This window comes from Galeopterus variegatus, unplaced genomic scaffold (assembly GCF_000696425.1).
Source record: "Galeopterus variegatus unplaced genomic scaffold, G_variegatus-3.0.2 Scaffold978, whole genome shotgun sequence".
NCBI lineage: Eukaryota > Metazoa > Chordata > Mammalia > Dermoptera > Cynocephalidae > Galeopterus > Galeopterus variegatus.
In genome coordinates this window covers 403532-418551 of record NW_007727089.1, presented here as the reverse complement: position 1 = coordinate 418551, position 15020 = coordinate 403532, and the positions used below count along the sequence as shown (strand labels likewise).

The 15020-nt window shown below is 39.5% G+C and overlaps 1 protein-coding gene across 1 annotated transcript in view; it reads right to left on the bottom strand.

Annotated features, from left to right (window-relative positions):
- Window positions 1-15020, bottom strand: part of WDR60 (WD repeat domain 60) — a 90768-nt gene that overhangs the window by 26626 nt on the left and 49122 nt on the right. The window contains exons 12-14 of the mRNA XM_008573972.1: window positions 5888-6017; window positions 3070-3181; window positions 2227-2315 (exon numbers count right to left, since the gene is read on the bottom strand). Coding sequence (XP_008572194.1) covers window positions 2227-2315; window positions 3070-3181; window positions 5888-6017 — 331 coding nt within the window. The remainder of the gene's footprint in view (window positions 1-2226; window positions 2316-3069; window positions 3182-5887; window positions 6018-15020) is intronic.

Below are 15020 nucleotides of genomic sequence, written 5' to 3'. Positions count from 1 at the left end.
CCCCCGCGCCTCGCTCAGCCAGTGAGCGGGAACCGGTCTGTATGTGGGATCCGAACCCTCGGTGGGAGCGCCTCCGCACTTCCCAAGTGGCGCACTAGCGCAGTGCGCCACCGGGCCGGCCCCCCAGTCATCTTTTTTAAAAAAAATAAAAATAAATAAACTGACTGGAGAACTATTATTTGTATTTTCATTACATTAAACACACTGCTAAAAGTCACAGAGTAAAGAAAAGAGCTGAATATGCACAACTCTTAAAGAACCCGGCAGCGTACAGAACCGTCTTGCACACCAGCACTCTCCCTCTCGCCAGGCCTTGGTGAAGACCCAGAATGGGCACTGAAGCACACGAACACTCCCACAGGATCATCCGTGCAATGTGACGGGAAAAAGACATAAGATTAAAATAACTGACAGACACGGCATGAGGAACAAAGAAAACGGTCGGTCACCAACAACTACCAGAATGAAAGTGACAAACGTAGAAAGTGTTCACAGAAAACTGACAGGACTAAGTGAGGAAAACAGGGAACGTCCAGGGAGCACCGGCAGGATGGAGAGAGGAAAACAGGGAATGTCCAGGGAGCACCGGCAGGATGGAGAGAGGAAAACAGGGAACATCCAGGGAGCACCAGCAGGACGGAGAGAGGAAAACAGGGAATGCCCAGGGAGAACGAGCAGGACGGAGAGAGGAAAACAGGGAATGTCCAGGGAGCACCGGCAGGACAGAGTGAGGAAAACAGGGAACGTCCAGGGAGCACCGGCAGGACGGAGAGAGGAAAACAGGGAACGTCCAGGGAGCACCAGCAGGACGGAGAGAGGAAAACAGGGAACGTCCAGGGAGCACCGGCAGGATGGAGAGAGGAAAACAGGGAACATCCAGGGAGCACCAGCAGGACGGAGAGAGGAAAACAGGGAATGCCCAGGGAGAACGAGCAGGACGGAGAGAGGAAAACAGGGAATGTCCAGGGAGCACCGACAGGTCGTAGTGAGGAAAACAGGGAACGTCCAGTGAGAAACAACAGGACGGAGTGAGGAAAACAGGGAACATCCAGGGAGAAACGACAGGACGGAGTGAGGAAAACAGGGAACATCCAGGGAGAACCGATAGATTGTAGTGAAGAAGGGCAGGGAAAGTTCCATGAGAACTGACGGAGTGTGGAAGATAATGGAGGCCTCAGATCACATACGGCCCAGACTGAGCATCCTCTGTCCTCACTTCATTCGCTTCCATACACCTTTTGTCACCTCAGCTACACCCAAGTGCATCTGTTCTTAATTTTCAGACACTTAAACGCTAAAACTGATTCTGATAAAGATAATAAATCACGTGGCCGCACAATAGTATTTCACCAACCACAGATCCCCATGAGACAGTGGCAACAACACCAAGTTACCACTGAGTGTCCAGAGCAGAGTGTGAGAAACAGTCTAACCCTAGAGCATGTCAAAGTTTAACAAAGTTCTGCTGTTTATTGCTGCTTTATACTTAAATTTTGAGCTTATATTTATGAGACTACTGAGGAAATTGAATACCAACTTCATATTTGATGTCATTTAGAAATTATTACCAATAGTTTTATTTTAGAGATACTTTTCTTTCATTGATTCATACTGATATATTTATGGAAGACAAGTTATAATGATTGGAATTTGTTTCAAAATAACCGATGTGGTAGGAGGGTGGGGCAGGGTGGTCAGATGAGACAATTCTGCCATGAGGTGACACCTATGAAGTACCTGGGACTTCACAATACTGTTCCCTTTATCTTCCTATGTATTTTGAAAATTTTTATAAACAGTTTAAAAATGAGTTTATTTTTAAATACCCTAGATTTATAATTGCCTTGCAACTTAGTATGGATGGTTTTTGTCTATACTTATTTTTAAATGTAAGAAATTAATATTAAAGTGTAGACTCTAATTACAAGTGCATAGAAAAAAATAAACCAAAAAGTCCCCCCGAAACAAACAAACAAAGAAACAAAAATGAAGACAAGTACACAGAAAGTCCTTCTAGTGATATACATTTACCTGGTGTCATTTCGCATATAGGGCTTCATGAACGTACCACTGATAATCCGTATGAAAATAATACCTGAAAATGAATAACTGGTTCTGATTTGTCTAAGCACAAAGACTCCAAGGTTTTAGCAGCTACTATGTTTCTATGTAAAATGAAACTTTAAGCCCTTACACGTAGAATAGAATGTATAACGAGAAGTATACCTGACAAGCCACCCGGAGAAAGCTTGATAACCTTGGAGTATCAATCTTTGGTACAACTGTAGTATCAGAGAGATCCTTTATTTCACTACCTAAAAAAAATAGGTTATATAAAATCAACAAAGTTGACTCTAAAACAGTCATGCATTGCACATCTTACCGCTCAAACATGTGTTACAAATGAACATTAAGAGTCCTGGAAGGACAAGTCAGAAAATTTAACACTGTATTCTCTAGATCTACTAGTGATTTTTTCCAAAAACAACTGTATATTGCTCTGTGAAATTCTGTAAACTGAATCCTACTTAAATGCATTAAAGAAAACAGCGAAAGGCATCAATGAAATTATTACTTAAGTTTAAGTATATTACTTTTTTAAGGTGAGGCTTACCCTAGGAAAGGAAGTAATATAATTCTCTGCCATACAGAGATAATTCCTCAAGAAAAACAATCAACTAGTAAAGTATTTAACATGTAAATAGCTCAGCGTACCTAGCAGAAACCATGTATTCTAGGGACTTTATCTGTTTTGAAGGAACATATTTGCAAACTGCCTAAAAACACGAAAGTTTTATATTCATGAGAACAGACCGTCCCCATGTTAAGAGCAGCGTATGTTCCAAAAGTCCAGTTGTACAGTGGCGGTTTGGAATGTGTATGTTTAGAAATAAAAAATGTTATAAATCCTAGTCTGTTCTTTTAAAAGGATATTGGGTATTTGCATAGTCATATACTAACAACCACATTAAGAGAAAGACATAATGAGAAAGAACAAGATAGGTAATAAGTAATAAACAAAACAAAAAATACGTATAAAGACACTTGACAGCAAAAAGATACTACTACCTCCAGACACAATAGCACTTTCTCCTGGATGCTGGGTCCACACTTCCCTGGTGTCTATTTCTTCAGTTTGAATGTCTCTTTCAACATTATCTTCATTACATTGAACATATGCCTTAAAAACAAAGGTATGCTGGAATTAACATTGGGTCCCAATTTTAGAGTAATTTGTCATTACTGAAAATAAAAACAATTACAATTTTTTAAAAGTTAATAATGACAGCATTCTTGCTTATGTCAGAAATAAGTGTCATAGCATAAATAACAATCATGCAAAGACTACTTGTGTGTTAAACGTTTGATATATATAGGTCTGATTTTCAAAAGTGTTTTCAAAAAGGCACATCAAACAATTTAGCTTCACTGTGAAATACTACCACCTAGCCTACCCACATCTTATTCTCTTAGAAAGTACTAGCATTGCAAAAGCAAACAATTTTTTATTTCAAAAAGGTACATGCTTTAATGAAGACAGTTTTGATACTAATAGCTTCGATATGAAGAAAACAAGCACAGTTGTTAGACAATCTACTCAAGGTCAGATCAAAGCGAATCAGCTATAAAACCAGGATTAAAGCTGTCAGCTTCTCCAGTTTCATGCTGTGACCTTCCTCCCGTTAACATTCTTTATGGAGTGTCCCAAACACACGATGTTAAGACCGATGGTACCACTACCAGGGACATAAGAAAAATGTAAGTTATGATGTCTAACTTCAAGAACTTTATAACCTTGTCGTCAAGTTAGACTATCATATAACTAACGGCTAGAAACACTGTAGGGAAGTACAAAATTGTTTGGGAATAATGTAGCAACTCTAAAATAAGAGAATTCAGTGTAAATCGGTAGAGAAGGGTTCACCCAGAGAACGAGCTGTGGCCACTGGCTAGAAACACTGTAGGGAAGTACAAAATTGTATGGGAATAATGTAGCAACTCTGGAATAAGAGAATTCAGTGTAAATCGGTAGAGAAGGGTTCACCCAGAGAACGAGCTGTGGCCACTGAGGAATAACAGGTAGATAAGACAGAAGGGGAGGTGGAAGGTGACAGAGTAGCCTGGCACACTGAGAGACCAGTGAGTGAAGGGAGCTGTAGAATCAGGTATGATCAGATATCAAAGTGGGTCCAAACATGCAGAAAGAGAAATCAAGAAAGCCTGCCCATTTACAATAGCCACCAAAAAAATAAAATACTTAGGAATTGAGCTAACCAAGGATGTGAAAAATCTCTATAATGAGAACTACAAATCACTGCTGAGAGAAATTAAAGAGGATACAAGAAGATGGAGAGATATCCCATGCTCTTGGATTGGAAGAATCAATATAGTGAAAATGGCCATACTACCCAAAGTGATATACAAATTCAACGCAATCCCCATCAAAATTCCAATGACATTTTTCTCAGAAATGGAAAGAATTAGCCAGACATTTGTATGGAATAACAAAAGACCACACATAGCCAAAGCAATGCAGAGCAAAAAAAATAAAGCTGGAGGCATAACACTACCTGACTTTAAACTATACTACAAAGCTATAAAGAATTATATTAAGTGAAACAAGTCAGGCACAGAAAGAGAAATACCATATGTTCTCACTTATTGGTGGGAGCTAAAAATAAATAAATAAATTCACACGTCGTATAACTTCGTATAATGTATGCTATACGAAGTTATTACGCTGACTTTAAACTATACTACAAAGCTATAAAGAATTATATTAAGTGAAACAAGTCAGGCACAGAAAGAGAAATACCATATGTTCTCACTTATTGGTGGGAGCTAAAAATAAATAAATAAATTCACACGTCGTATAACTTCGTATAATGTATGCTATACGAAGTTATTACGCTGACTTTAAACTATACTACAAAGCTATAAAGAATTATATTAAGTGAAACAAGTCAGGCACAGAAAGAGAAATACCATATGTTCTCACTTATTGGTGGGAGCTAAAAATAAATAAATAAATTCACACGTCGTATAACTTCGTATAATGTATGCTATACGAAGTTATTACGCTGACTTTAAACTATACTACAAAGCTATAAAGAATTATATTAAGTGAAACAAGTCAGGCACAGAAAGAGAAATACCATATGTTCTCACTTATTGGTGGGAGCTAAAAATAAATAAATAAATTCACACGCACACACAAAAAATCCAGGGGGGTGGGGGGGGAGAAGACTTAACAACTACAACTCCTTGAAGTTGATATGACAAGCAAACAGAAAGGACATTGTTGGGTGGGAGGGGGGAGAGGGAGGAGGGAGGGGGGTTTCGGTAATGGGCCACAATAATCAACTTCATTGTATATCAACAAAATAAAATTAAGAAAAAAATAATAATAAAATAAAATAAACAAAGTGGGTCCAGATTAGGGAGAGCTCGAGAAGTATTACATACTTCGAAATGTTTGAATTCTAAGGATTTCATACTGACAAGTAGGACTGTTACGTCCTCATGTGGAACCCAAGAAACAAATCCAAACTTGACATTTTGTTTGACTTTGAATAAAACACTTGGGTTACCTAAAGCTATGCTCAAAGGTTGGGAACGCAGCTCCCCCATCTGTAACCCGTTACACATGGATCGTTCATCCAAGCCCCGGAAGGCTTTTGGAATATCTTTTGACTCTGCATTTGCATAATCTCTCTAGGGGAATGAATACCATGTGATGAAGGGTAGGTACCCTTTTCCCTTAAATCTACATCCTTCACAGATCATTATCAAGTTCTAAGATTCTGGAATAAGATACAGGAAAACACAAACATCTTATTATACTTGACTTGCATTTTGTCACTCAGTCAATACATCTTGTACTAACCTGCTTGGTATTTTTTTTCCCAAAGTTTCTGATATACATATCATATTCATTTACTGGTGGTAGATCCAAGAGAGAGAAAGTGAATGAAAAATCTAAGTCAATAAGCCGAAGCAGTTTTGTACTTCGAGTCCTTTAAATAAATTGGAAAGAAGACAAAAGTTAAGTTGAATAATATACACGGGAAGTGTAGGGTAACAGAAGGAAACTTAACGGTTCGATGCAGCTTATTGTCAAGGACCTAACTTTTGTGTGGGTGGGAGTCTGAGGTATTTAATAGTGGTCAAAAATCAGTAAAAGACTTGTCACACAGGGACCAGTGATGTGAGCATATCGTGAACAGAGCATATGATTATTCCAGTGCAGCGCACCTGAGTGAACACAGAATAGGGCTGTAGTGTGCAGCCCACAGCTTCATCAACAGCAGTTCACTTTATTTCATGAGTCAGCATGTCCTGGCTGGCAGGATTACATTTTCAGTATCATCTGGGCTGGCGTCAGGCTGTCAGACCACACTCTTCTTGAGAGGACCTCTGTGTTCTCACAGACTTGGACCTACAGGCAGCGTCTGGCTCAGTTGTCACCCTCCTGCCCCACCGGCTTCCAAACACCACACCCACGTGGTCTCCTCTTGCCTCTTTGCTGGTTTCTCTTTTCCTTCCAGACTCCTTGACGTTAGTGCGCAGGGGATCGATCCTTAGGAAAGTGACAGTCTGTCACACCCACTAGACCGTAAACCCTGCAAGGGCAGAGGTCTTTCTTTCTTTCATTTACTATTATTTCCACACAGCTGGTGCTCAACACATACACACTGAATGCATGAATGAATGGAGGATCCTTCCAGCGTCCCAGCATCTCCATAGCCTGATTTGCTCCGCTGTCCCTCTCCCTTCCGCCGCCCTCTCCCCTCCCTTCTCTACTCACTCTTAGGGTCTTCACCAATAACTGTCGCCTTCCCACAATCTTGTCCTCTAGCCACCATCTCCTGTCTTTCTGACTTCCAGGCCACTGTTTTTTTTTTTTTTTTTGCAGCTGGCTGGTATGGGGATCTAACCCCTGACCTTGGTGGTATAGTACCACACTCTAACCAACTGAGCTAACCAGCCAGCCCTCTCTCTCCAAAAATCCTTCAACCACATGGCACCTGCAAGAGCAGATGCTCCCACTTCCATGGTCTCCCGCCGTGCTCACTGACCGCACGTGGGGCAAGGCAGGGCTCAGGATCCTCTGTCTCCATAGGCATATCTAATTGTTTCAGCATAGTTCCTGGAAGGGAATCCTCCTGTCTCCACCACACTGCAGTGGCATTGGTAGGTCAGGTGACGATACGCACAGGACTCTGCTTCTGGACTCCCTGCCTTGTGCATTGGTCTATTCGGTCATCCTTGCAGCAGTGACAGTTTAATTACCGCAGCTTTATAATAAATACTGATATCTGAGCTTAAGTCCTCTGACTTTGTTTTTCAATATTGTCTTTGCTCTTTTTGACCCTTTGCATTTCCATATAAATTTTAGAACCAGCGTTCTAAAATGTGTGAATTTACAGACACATGACCCTGCTGAGATTTTTACTGGAACAGCACTGAATCTACTTACTTTGGGAGAAACTGACATCTTTGCTCTATTAAGACTTCCAATTTATGAACATGATATGCTACCCATTTATGTAGATTTTCCTAGATGTCAGTAATATCTGTTAAGTTTTTTGTATTGAAGTCTTGCATATCTTCCATCACATCCATCCTAATCCTATTGTAAATGGTGAAATTTATATATTTTTCACTAGTATATAGAGATACAATTGACTGCTGTATATTGACTGCCTTTTTACCCTGTATCTTTCCCAAATTCACTCATTACTTAGTTAGTCATAAGTTTTAGAGCTTACCTGTAGATTTTTAAATTTCTGTGTACACAATCATCTTGTGAGTGAATAATAGTTTTACTTTTTCTTAAACTTATAATTTTTATTTCTTTTTCTTGCCTTAGGCTGGCTAGAATCTTGCACAATGTTGAACAGAAGTGATGACAGTAGATATTACAAGCTCATTACAAATCTGAGAGGAAAGCTTCCAACAGCTCTTATGTTAGCTGTAGAATTTTTATAGATATATTTTGTCACATAAAGGAAATTCCCTTCAGTCCTAGTTTGCTAAAAATTGTCGTGAATGGATACTGAATTTTTTCAAATTTTTTCCTGCATCTATCAAGATGACTATGTAGTGTTTCTCTTTTATTCTACTATAACGATGAATCACATGATTCGTTTTTGAATGTTAAACCAATCTTGCATCCTAATTATTAGGCATCACTGATTAGGTGTCCCTGTGAGACCACTGATTTTTGGTGTCAGACTGACTGCATTAAGGGATACCCAGACAGCTGGAAAGCATTATTTATTCTCAGTGTTCTCGTTGTTTATCACCAGCAGGCTCTCAGCCTGTCCCTGTTCTGCTGAACGGGAAGCCTGGGTGGCCTGGTGTTTGATTAGAATGACTGAGCTGCCCCAGGTGTGTCTGTGGGCTGTTCCCAGAGGAGCTGGCAGACTGAGTGGGGGAGATCCACCCTCAGTGCGAGTGGGCACCATCCATCAGCTGAGAACCAGGATGGAACCAAAAGGTGGAGAGGGCGAATTCTCTCCTCTCTTCCAGACCCAGGATGCCCCTTTTCTTCTGCCCTTGGGCATCAAAACTCCAGGTTCTCCCATGTTTGGACTCTGGGACTTGCACCAGCTTGGACTTGGGCTGAGCCACGCTATCTGCTCCCTGGTTCTCCAGCTTGCAGACGACCTATCGTGGGACTTCTCAGCCTCCATAATCATCTGAGCCAATTCCCCTAATAAGTCCCTTGTCATATAGCTCTCTCTATATATCCTATCGGTTCTGCCTTTATGGGCAACCATGACTAAAACGTACTGGATTCAATGTGCTTATGTTTTAGGGATTTATGAGAAATATTTGTCTGTAATTCTCCGCTCTTCTTTATTAAATTTTGGTATCAAGGTTTGGCTAGCCTCCTAAAACAAGTTGGAAAGTGGGGCTTCTTTTCCTATTCCCTGGAATTTTTGAAGGTAGGAGTTATTTCTTCCTCAAATGTTTAGAAGACTCCTCCAGATAAGCCATCTATAAGCCTGTGGTTTAATTTGTGGAAACGTACTAAGTACATTTCATAAATACAGAACAATTCAAATTTTCTATTGCTTCTAGGATCTATTGCGATAAGTTGTGTGTTTCTTTTTTTTTTTTTTTTTTTTTGTCTTTTTCCGTGTCTGGCAACGGATCGCAACCCTCAGTGTCACCCCCGCACCGGACCGGGACCGGCAACGGGACCGCAACCCTCGGTGTTGCTCCCGCGCCTCGCTCAGCCAGTGAGCGGGAACCGGTCTGTATGTGGGATCTGAACCCTCGGGCGGGAGCGCCGCCGCGCTTCCCAAGCAGCGCACTATCCAGTGCGCCACTGGGCCGGCCCCAAGTTGTGTGTTTCTAAGAGTTCATTCATTTCACCTAAATTTCTGACATAAAGTTGTTTATACCACCACCTTATTATCGTTTCACCATTTGCAGGATCTGTAAAATGACCCCTTTTTCACTCCTGCTGTTGATTATTTGTGTTTCTCTCTCCCCTTGATCAGACTTCCTAGGAATTTATAAGTTTTATGAATCTTTTCAAAAAATTAACTCTTGCTTTATTGAAATTATTGCAACTGCTTTCAATTTTATAGATTTCTGCTCTTACCTGTTATTTCATTCCTTCTAATTTCTAATTTACTGCTCTTTTTCCAGCCTCTTGAGATGGATGTCTAGATCACCGATTTTCAGCCTTTTCCTTTTCTAACATGTGTCTTTTGGTACAGATTTAGCTGCATCCCATGGCACAGGTTTGAAAGTGCTGACTTTCCTTATCACTGTTAAAAAGTTTGTAATTCTCTGTTTGATTTCTTCTTTGACCTATGGTTTATTTTAAAGTATACTGCTTGATTTTCAAGCTTTTGGGAATTTTCTAGTTACCTTTTTATTATTGTTTTTTAGCTTAATTACACCGTGGTCAGAAAACACTCTGTATAATTTCAATCCCATGTCCACAGTTTTTGATAAGTGTTTCATACACACCCGAAAAGGATAGGGATGTTGCAATTGTTGAGTATAATTTTCAAAGTACATTAGGTGTACTTTGTTAACCAGGTTAAGTCATATATCTCCAATAAATTTTTGTCTCCACTAAATTTCTATCAGCTACAAAAAAAGGCATATTACAAATCTCCAACTGTGTTTGTGGATATGTCCATTTCTCCTTGTGTTTCTGTCGGGCTTTGTTACATATATTTTGTAAAGCTCTTACTGGGTACACACAGAGTGGGATTGTTAGACTCACCGGCTGAACTGAGCCTTCTAACATTATGACATGACTCTCTCCATATATACTAGTCTTCCTTCAGTTTCTTTCTCTGATATTAGTGGCATCAGTATTATTTTGATTAGTGTTTGCTTGGTATATCTTTTTCCAGACATTTGCTTTCAACCTTCTGTGTCCTGATATATTAGGTTTGTCTCTTGAAAGCAACATATACTTAAGTTCTTTTTTTCCAGTTGTACAATCTTTGTCTTATGATTGAATTGTTTAGTTCATTGATATATAATGTAGTTACTGATATATTTTGGTTTAATCTACCATCTTTCCATGTCCTTTATTCCTTTGTTTTTACTTTCTTGCCTAGTTTTGGGTTAATCATATTTTTTAATTATTCTATTTACCTATTCGCTTGTTATAAATTTTTTCCATTATCTTTTAATGGGTATCCTAGATATTACAACATGCACTGTTGACCTATTAAAATCTACCTTAAATTAAGCCCTTTACCTCTGTTTTAGTCCATGTGTGTTGCTATAACAGAATTACCTGAGACTGGATAATTTATAAAGAACAAAGGTTTATTTGCCTTATGATTCTGGGACAGATGCATCTGACACAGGCCTCAGGCTGCTTCTACTCATGGTGGAAAGTGGCAGGCAGTGGCGGGTACAAGCTGATCACATGGCGAGAGCAAGCAAGAGAGAAGCGGGGGAGGTGCCGGGGTCTTTTAAGCAACCAGCTCTTGCAGGAACTAACTGAGGAGCGAGAACTCACTCACTACCCCTCCCCATTAATCCATTCATGAGGGATCCGCCCCCATGACTCAATCAGTTTCCAACACAGCCACGTTGGGGATCAGATTTCCACATGAGTTTTGGAGGGGACAACACATCCAAACTCTATCAACCTCTTTCTGCGGATACATTACAACAATTTATTATACCCTTTCCCATCCTCTCAATTCTTGTGCTATGTTGGGAAGTAATTTAATCCTACATACATGTAAATGCCATAAGATATTATTGTGTCTTATTTGCAGTCAATATTAATCTCTTTTTACCCACTCCTGACCTGTTCCTTGGCCATTCCTTCCTTTGGGTTTCTGTGCTTTTATCTGGGATCATTTTTCTTCTGCCTGAAAAATGCCTCTGTTTCTTTTAGCACAGGTCTGCTAGCAGTGAACTCTTATAGCTCTTGTGGGTCTGAAATGTCTACCTTTTGCTTTCATTATTAAAAAAATATTATTCGCATGGTATAAAATTCTCAGCAGTACTTTTCTTTCAGCACATTAAATAAATCTGTCATTGTCTGTGGCCTATAGTGTTTCCTTTGAAACTTTAGCTCTAAGTCTTATGATGCTGGCTATTTTTAAGATTTTTTTCTTGGTCTCTGGTTTTTGGCAGTTTGACTCTGTTGTGTCCAGGTGGACTTTTGTCTGCTTTCGTTTTTGTTATTTGTATTCCTCCTTCTGGGGCTCCTTCGCGCATTCGTTTGATGGCTCCCATCGGCCTCTCACATATTCCCTCCTGCCTTCTCTCTTCTCTCTCTGAGACCTAATCATACATAAGTGAGATTATCTTCCCTCCATCCCACCTGTCTCTTACAGTCTCTTATGCACCGTTCCGTCCTTCATCTTGGTGCTCCAATTTGAATATTTTCTACTGATCTAAGCAGAAACTGGGATGATCCGATGCTCACTTTCAGGCTTTGTGAGGTCTAGTCTACTTCAGATTTGCCCTTCCTCCTGGAGCACTTAGGGGCCTTGACTAAAGCTAGGATGTCCATCAGGGATTCTGCTTGAGAGTCCTAAGCTTCCACTTTTGCCTCCCTGGCTCTGTGAGAATGTCGCAAGTCCTAGGCCACCACTTTCTGTTGGACTCTACTGTGCTGAGAGACACAGATGCGAATCCCTGCAGTGGAAAAGCTGTCTCAGATGTGGGGATCACCTAGAGGTCCTCCCTTCTTTGCAGGATGCTGTCTCTTCAGCCTCAGCTGACTTGATTGCTCCTGGCGGATTCAAGGAGCTGTTGTTTTACACAAATGTGAGAACTCATCCACATACCTATAAAGTACTCCTACAGTTTTCTCAAAAAAATTGTTTATGTTTCAACCTTTATTTTTTTAATTTTTGTTTTAAAATCTTTAACATAATTTTATTTTAAATTTTATTTTATCAATATACGCAGTTGATTATTGTGGCCCATTACCGAAAACTCCCACCCTCCTTCTCCCTCCTCCCTCCCAACAATGTCCTTTCTGTTCACTTGTCGTATCAACTTCAAGGAATTGTAATTGTTGTGTCTTCTTCCCTCCCCCCACAGGTTATTGTGTATTTATTTATTAATTTTTAGCTCCCACAAATAAGAGAGAACATGTGATATTTCTCTGTCTGTGCCTGACTTGTTTCACTTAATATAATTCTCTCTAGGTCCATCCATGTCATTGCAAATGGCAGTATTTCATTATTTTTCATAGCAGAGTAGTATTCCATTGTGTAGATATACCTAAGTTTCCATATGCAGTCATCTGATGATGGACATTTGGGCTGGATCCAACTCTTAGCTATTGTAAATAGTGCTGCAATGAACTTTGGAGAACGGGTATACCTTCAACTTGACGATTTCCATTCCTCTGGGTATATTCCCAGCAGCGGGATAGCTGGGTCATATGGTAGATCTATCTGTAATTGTTTGAGGAACCTTCATACCATTTTCCAAAGAGGCTGCACCATTTTGCAGTCCCACCAACAGTGTATGAGAGTTCCTTTTTCTCTGCAACCTTGCCAGCATTTATCATTCTCAGTTTTTTGGATATTAGACATCCTAACTGGGGTGAGATGGTATCTCAATGTGGTTTTGATTTGCATTTCCCGAATGTTGAGTGATGTTGAGCATTTTTTCCTGTGTCTGTTGGCTATTCGTATGTCTTCCTTTGAGAAATGCCTACTTAGTTCTCCTGCCCATATTTTAATTGGGTTGCTTGTTTTTTTCTTGTAAAGATGTTTGAGTTCCTTGTATATTCTGGATGTTAATCCTTTGCCAGATGTATATTTTGCAAATATTTTCTCCCACGATGTTGGTTGTCTTTTAACTCTTTTAATTGTTTCTTTTGCTGTGCAGAAGCTTTCTAGTTTGATATAATTCCATTCGTTTATTTTTCCTTTGGTTGCCCATGCTTTTGGGGTCGTATTCATGAAGTCTGTGCCCAGTCCTACTTCCTGAAGTGTTTCTCCTATGTTTTAAGAAGTTAATATTGTTTCAGAGTGTATATTTAATTCTTTAATCCATTTTGAGTTGATTTTAGTATATGGAGAGAGGTATGGGCCTAGTTTCATTCTCCTACATATGGATATCCAGTTCTCCCAGCACCATTTGCTGAAGAGGCAGTCTCTTCCCCAGTGTATAGGCTTGGTGCCTTTCTCAAAGATCAGATGGCTATAGGTGTGTGGGTTGATTTCTGGATTCTCTATTCTATTCTATTGATCAGTGTCTGTTTTTATGCCAGTACCATGCTGTTTTGGTTATTATAGCTTTGTAGTATAATTTAAATTCAGGTAGTATTATGCGTCCAGCTTTGTTGTTTTTTTTTGTTTGTTTGTTTTGTTTTTTTTTGCTCAGAATCGCTTTGGCTATGCATGGTCTTTTGTTATTCCATATAAATGTCTGGATAGTTTTTTCCATTTCTGAGAAAAATGTCATTGGAATTTTGATGGGGATTGCACTGAATTTGTTTATTACTTTGGGTAGTATGGACATTTTCACAATGTTGGTTCTTCCAATCCAAGAGCATGGGATATCTTTCCATCTTCTTATATCCTTTCTAGTTTCTCTCAGCGGTGGTTTGTAGTTCTCATTATAGAGATTTTTCACATCCTTGGTTAACCCTATTCCTAAGTATTTTATTTTTCAGTAGTTATTGTAAATGGGCACGCTTTCCTGATTTCTCTTTCTGCATGTTCACTATTGGGGAATAGAAATCTTACTGATATTTGTGTGTTGATTTTGTATCCTGCAACTTTGCTGAAATCACTTATCAACTCCAAGAGTTTTTTTGTAGAGTTTTTAGGCTGTTCGATATATAGAACGATGTCATCTGCAAATAGGGACAGTTTGACTTCATCTTTTCCAATCTGGATGCCCTTTATTTCCTTCTCTTCTCTGATTGCTGTGGCTAGTACTTCCAACACTATGTTGAATAGGAGTGGTGAGAGTGGGCATCCTTGTCTAGTTCCTGTTCTTAAAGGAAAAGCTGAAAGTATTTCCCCATTCAAGATGATATTGGCAGTGGGTTTATCATATATGGCTTTAATTATGTTGAGATACTTTCCATCTATACCTAACTTGTAGAGGGTCTTTATGATGAACAAGTGTTGAATTTTATCAAATTCTTTTTCAGCATCCATAGAGATGATCATATCGTCCTTGTATTTGATTTTATTGATACGATGCATCACATTTATTAATTTGCATATGTTGAACCAACCTTGCATCCCTGGGATGAATCTCACTTGATCATGGTGTATAATTTTGCATATGTGTTGCCGTATTCTGTTAGCTAGTATTTTATTGAGGATTTTTGCATCTATATTCATCAAGGATATTGGCCTGTAGTTTTCTTTTTTAGTGGTATCTTTACCTGGTTTTGGTATCAGGGTGATGTTTGCTTCATAAAATGAGTTTGGGAGAATTGCCTCTGTTTCAATCTTTTGGAATAGTTTGTAGAGAATCGGTGTCAATTCCTCTTTGAATGTTTGGTAAAATTCTGCTGTGAATCCATCTGGTCCTGG